The sequence below is a fragment of the Penaeus monodon genome, chromosome 2 (assembly GCF_015228065.2).
Source record: "Penaeus monodon isolate SGIC_2016 chromosome 2, NSTDA_Pmon_1, whole genome shotgun sequence".
Classification (NCBI taxonomy): Eukaryota; Metazoa; Arthropoda; class Malacostraca; order Decapoda; family Penaeidae; genus Penaeus; species Penaeus monodon.
This window is the reverse complement of record NC_051387.1, coordinates 61530623-61536494: the sequence shown is the minus strand read 5'-3', so window position 1 is coordinate 61536494 and position 5872 is coordinate 61530623. Positions and strand designations below refer to the sequence as shown.

Sequence of the window (5872 nt, the reverse complement as noted above, 5' to 3'; positions counted from 1 at the left end):
CTCCTCAGGGTATTTTACCTCAGTTTCTTTGAGTCCACCTTGGATTGTGATTGGTGATTTGCATGAATTGGCCCTAGTATGGCTGGGCCTAAGAAATTCCTTGAGCTTTTGCAGAGTGGAGTCAGAAATAACCATCACTGTGGCATATATAGAATAGGTAAGAATGGGATTACATAATTCTATAATACAAAATGTGTAACTGACAGTTTGGTATCAGTTTCATTAGAATTACATATAAATTCACATTCAAGTTAATGAACTTATTGCCATTCAGTGCCAAGAGCCTGCTTAAAGTCATTCATTTGTAAGGCAAAGACTACAATCACTGAGGAGCTACAGTATCTCAAAAGTAAGCATAAAGTCACTTTTTAAGGCAAAATTAGAGCACAGAAGTTCTACATTCCAGTCTTTAATTTTTCCCTCAAACACCCAACTGACCTTGGCCAATATGGCAAATAAAACTCCTGTTGGCATTGGGGTAATATGTTACTTACTTAATACCTTGTATTGGGATGGCATGATGTACATGTCCTCTCTGATTTTATTGATTGTGTTTACACTTAGATGGCTCCCCAAGTACTCAGTCACCAAGCAGTAAATTCCTGTTCATACCAACTCACTGGTTTACACTTTTCCTTAATTTTTAGAGATTTTTCTTTATGTTTTATTGCTAATAGTATATTAATAACATTATCATAATTATGATAACAATAATAATTACAATATTGATACTAGTAATATTAGAAATAAAAATCAAGCCATCTGTTTGCAACAAAATTCACAAAGGACAGTAAGTGTACCCAAGTAGTTTTAGTTGCCATTATTAACATATATAACTGATTCATATACACCATAATGGTAGCATTAACATTAAAAAGATCATAAAGCATTTGGTAAATAACACAAATTTAATTATCAATAAACATTTTTTTGTGAACATTATTCTGAAAAGTATTTGCATAAATAATTTCAAAGAGCCCAAAGTAAATTGATTACATAATTTCTATAGTCTCTCAAAATGGAAGTTATTAATGTTACACTAAACAACATTTAAAAAATCTTTACTTGCTTAAAAAATGGACCGTTAGTGTTCAACAACTTGTAAGAGAAACAGGAACATATAGCAACAATCACTTCAAATGAGTATTACCACATTTTCCCTAGACATTACAAAATATTTTCTGCAACTTAGAAAACTTTCATTGAATTTTCAAAGAGGATTGCCAGGTCTTCTTTACTCTGTTCCCTTGGTGCCAGCTTTGTCACTCGATGCTGTGGATAGAAAATTGGCTTTACATTTGCCAGGTGAAGTGAAAATGAGGGTTTCACTTACCGTTTTCAAGTGCTCAGCATGAGTCAGGCTTTGGAGGGTGCAATTACCCCTTCTTAACACACCTTATGATGCTGTTATCTCTTTTTTTCAAAATTATCATCATCAGTCTTACAATAAACACTTGGCTGTTGTAGTGAAAAGTCAGCACAGCCAATAATAATCTAGTGATCCCCTGCCTGAGTTATGTACTGCATTCCATGAGTTAAGGGTAAACCTTTTAGATGCTAACTTTGGTCTATGATGTATGAAAAACAGACCTAGGAATTATTGCTGTATACCTAGTCCTTCAAATTGTCCTGCAATTACAGTACAGATTGCATAAAATAATGCCAGTGCTACAAGCACTTCTTAAAAAGTACTGCACTGCACCTTACCTGTACCTGTACAAATACAACAATAGGCATCAATGTAGTTTGGAGCAGATTTCCTAATAGCTGCAGTAATCAGCCTCATTGGTATATAATTATATAATAATTGCAGGACAATTTTAATTTCTTTAACTTTTAGTGATACTGCCCATCTCTCTAATATGGTATATACTTTTTCTGCTAACCAAGAGATATTTTCCATGCCAGCCATAAATGCCAGATGCATTCAATAATTTTGCAATTAAATTTTCTTTAATCCAATATTTATATCTTTCAAAGAATTATTTTCAAAGAATTATTTTTTAAAGATTAAACACATGATATGCTGCCCAATGCAATCAAGATTTCCCCCAAATCATGCCATATTTTAAAAGTGACTTCAAATGTATCACTCTGTAGAATGACATTCTAATTAAAAAGTTTCTAGTTATCACTAATGTAATGAAGTTTCATTACATTAGTTCTCACCATTAGATAAAAAACAAAGAAACAAAATTTTCAGTGCATACAATGGTTAAGTTTTAGAAATGCAAAGGAAAACATTTTCCTTCCATATGTGACATTTGAGGTGATGGATTCTTCTCAAATATAAGTATACTTATTAACTGTATTCTATATTTTTGATAAATTCTAAATTTTTTATAAAATAAAATAAATATGTAAATTTCCGTTTTAATTTTTTTGTTAACTTTTCAAACATTATTTTATCTTTGATTTTTTTTTTTTTTTTTTTTTTTAATTACTGAACCAATAATGAAAAAATACAAGGAAATTGTGGTAAAAAAATTATTTTCTAAAGGTAAAAGCTAATATACTAAAAATAATTGCTATGTGGATAATCAGAAAGATTATCCCCTATCTTTTTAATGACCTCTCAAGAAAGTGAAACTGTGTTAGAAAAATAATGCCACGAGTTAGTAAAAATCTTAAGAGGCTGAGATACTAGCATGAGAACATAATACATAATGCATATATAAAATTTAATTTAATTTAATATGGGTTCATATTGAATCCAGAGGAAGTGGAATGAAACAGATTTCATTAAGACAAATATGTCTTCCTGAACCTACAAGCCCTCTAAGCAAAGGACTCTGGCTTAAGATGGGAGGTTACCATCAGAGTCCAAACCTGACCCACACTGCACGGATACCAAATAGACATCATTGTGCTCAAGAGGTCACCATATATTTAGACCTTGGTGAGTTTAGTGTCAACTGAGACTTACCTGTGGGAGAGTCCCTTTCACCAAAGCAGGGATGTCATCTGTTGTGTAGCCAAGAGCTTCCAGTCCATTGTCTACCTTCATTTCATGCATGAACTCACGGAGAACATCAGCCAAAACACGGCCTGTGAAATAATCATATGCCTTATAAATTCAGCTTCAAAATATATACCTATATACACAATGAAACTGCAAAAAATTCTGTGTATGTTTTGATGCAGCTGACAATATGAGAGAGAGAGAGAGAGAGAGAGAGAGAGAGAGAGAGAGAGAGAGAGAGAGAGAGAGAGAGAGAGAGAGAGAGAGAGAGAGAGAGAGAGAGAGAGAGAGAGAGAGAGAGAGTTTTAAAAAAGTTTTAAAGTTTGGTTTGGATTCCATTTGATACAATGGATATTCTTGGTGTGACATACTGTCTGCTTGATTTTGCTCATGTGTGTCAGCTGCTGCTGACTCAGCTGAACCGAGTCCTTGCCTGCCGTGGTGCCCAGCCACAGCAGTAACCTCCAGGCAACAGTTGCAACCGCCGACCCCTCGGATGAGAGGCCGACACGTTACCACTGTACAAGCCCAGAGGCTAGAGAGAGAGACAAGAGACAGGCAGAGACTAGAGACAGAGAGATAGAGAGAGACAGAGAGACAGAGTGACAGAGAGTGACAGAGAGAGATAGAGAGTGTGAGAGAGAGTGTGAGAGTGTGAGAGTGTGAGAGAGAGAGAGAGAGAGAGAGAGAGAGAGAGAGAAAGAGAGAGAGAGAGAGAGAGAGAGAGAGAGAGAGAGAGAGAAACCAAATCATCGCTTCTTAATTCACTCTATCATGCTGTCCCTCATACAGTACCTGCATCTTCCCTTTTAACATTAGTCACATCCTTTCCAAGCACCTTTGCTGCTTCTATGTGTCGCTCTGGGCACATGGAAGCAGTAAACTGGAAGACAGCCGGAGCTGTCATCACTACTGACAGCCCATGAGGTATAATGGGGTGATCACATCTGATAAAAGAAAGATACAAAATTACTTTCATTCCCACACAGAAGATGGAGGAGAAATGTACAAAATATCTACCATTATATTCACCAATTTTCTAAAAGAGAGACATGAATTAGGAAAGAGAAAAATAGGACAGAGATTATCATTGATAACAGAATAAATGATAAAACTGAATTAAATGTAAAACCAATTAAATATTACTATTATCCTTTAGTGTATATCATGATCTGTATTTAAGAAGTATCCTTTCAACTAAAATGATTGTTGTTAAAATAATCATATAATATTAAGTTTAAACTAAAAGATAAAGAAAACACAAAATATTATCAGATAACGGTATCACAACAAGGCCATTTCTCTTTGTCAACTCTTATATAAACTGTTGTTTTTAATGACTTACTCATAATCTCTGGGTAAGAAATTCCTCACATTTCCAGCAATGGGATATGACATGCCATGACACAGGTGAACTCCGGCATTGCCAAACCCAACACCAGCGAAAGTGCTTGCCAAGTGCATCTTAGATCGAGCTTCTACATCATCAGCATTGTACACAGACCTGAATTCCATATCAAAGGGAAAGTCAGAACATGATCACACACGCACGTGTGTGTGTGTGTGTGTGTGTGTGTGTGTGTGTGTGTGTGTGTGTGTGTGTGTGTGTGTGTGTGTGTGTGTGTGTGTGTGTGTGTGTGTGTGTGTGTGTGTGTGTGAGTAAGAGTAGGGTAAGGTAAGAGTGAGAGTGAAGTGAGAGTGAGAGTGAGAGTGAGAGTGAGAGTGAGAGTGAGAGTGAGTGTGAGTGTGAGTGTGAGTGTTGTGAGTGAGAGTGAGAGTGAGTTTGTGTGCACTTACATTTTCATATCATTAGAATACCATTACATTTCCAAGACAAAAACTGAAATAACCTGACCTTTTAAAGTACTTTGCAAGAACTCCAAGAGCGTGAATAGACCACACGTCAGAAATGGGGTTTGAGCCTTGGTATGCTGGGCGCTGCAGGGGGCTCTCTGGGCAGGGTGATCGGTCGTGGTAAGGAATGGCAGTGTACGACTCCAGGGCATGGCACAAAACATCAAATCTTAAAGAAGAAAATCAGTGTAATATTATAAAAATATCCTAACAACCTATCTGTATATATAATCTGCATACTTCTTGATAAACCCACATTAAACCTTGCTAGAAAGTATCTTACCCACTATAGGCAGCTACTCTCTCGGGCATGAGGAGTGTGTGGAGTGGGTCGATTATGCCCAGAGTTGGCCTAAGTGCACGATTGGCAATGCCTGTCTTGGCCTTCAGTGGCTCATAGTCAAAGATAGCCACTCCTGTCGTCTCACTGCCTGTGCCAGCTGTCGTAGGCACTGGGAAATGGGAATGAGCAATTCAAAATAACATTTTGATATGAACAGGAAATGTTCACATAAATACAAAGTATGAGTGTATTCTATATATAACAGAACAACTTTCTAAAAATTACTAGTAAAAATAGAAAATTTACTCCCTCAGACCTGCAATGAGTGGTGCAAGCTTAGCTGTGACTGGCTTGCCCTTGCCAATAGGGGGGTTCACATAATCAAGGAAGTCTGCATCCGGGTCTGATGCGTAGAGATTGGCTGCCTTGCATGTGTCCATAACAGATCCCCCTCCCACTGCCACATAAGCATCAAACTCTCCTTCCTTTGCAAAATTGATGGCCTCTTTAAAACTGGAAGGGAAATAAACTATCTTCAGGAAAACTGAAGTTGAAATATTCATGTTTAAATCTCTATATGCATGTCTAGGTTTGCTCTTTTTGGGTGTGTTTGTCTAATATATCTTATTATCAAAATATGCAATTACCTTAGCTTGCATATGCACAGTCTCAGCCTGACTCACCTCACATCAGTGGGCTCAATTCTTACATTATCAAAAACAGAAAAGTTAACATTATATTTTGCTAGGGAGTTAACAACGACTCCCACAGGG

General features: G+C 36.6%; 1 protein-coding gene across 3 annotated transcripts in view; it reads right to left on the bottom strand.

The window, feature by feature from the left end:
- Nucleotides 1-393: 393 nt before the first annotated feature.
- LOC119584451 (hydroxyacid-oxoacid transhydrogenase, mitochondrial-like) overlaps nucleotides 394-5872 on the bottom strand; it is a 13364-nt gene continuing 7885 nt past the window's right edge. For 2 of the 3 annotated variants that reach the window (XM_037933071.1, XM_037933065.1), the window contains exons 3-10: nucleotides 5783-5872; nucleotides 5416-5612; nucleotides 5100-5268; nucleotides 4818-4985; nucleotides 4308-4466; nucleotides 3758-3909; nucleotides 2927-3048; nucleotides 908-1272 (exon numbers count right to left, since the gene is read on the bottom strand). The exon at nucleotides 5783-5872 is cut by the window's right edge and continues 119 nt beyond it. In XM_037933071.1, the coding sequence (XP_037788999.1) occupies nucleotides 1189-1272; nucleotides 2927-3048; nucleotides 3758-3909; nucleotides 4308-4466; nucleotides 4818-4985; nucleotides 5100-5268; nucleotides 5416-5612; nucleotides 5783-5872 (1141 nt within the window). In that variant the 3' untranslated portion in view covers nucleotides 908-1188. Of the gene's footprint in view, nucleotides 1273-2926; nucleotides 3049-3757; nucleotides 3910-4307; nucleotides 4467-4817; nucleotides 4986-5099; nucleotides 5269-5415; nucleotides 5613-5782 lie in introns of all 3 variants that reach the window. The other variant, XM_037933082.1, reaches the window with a different exon arrangement.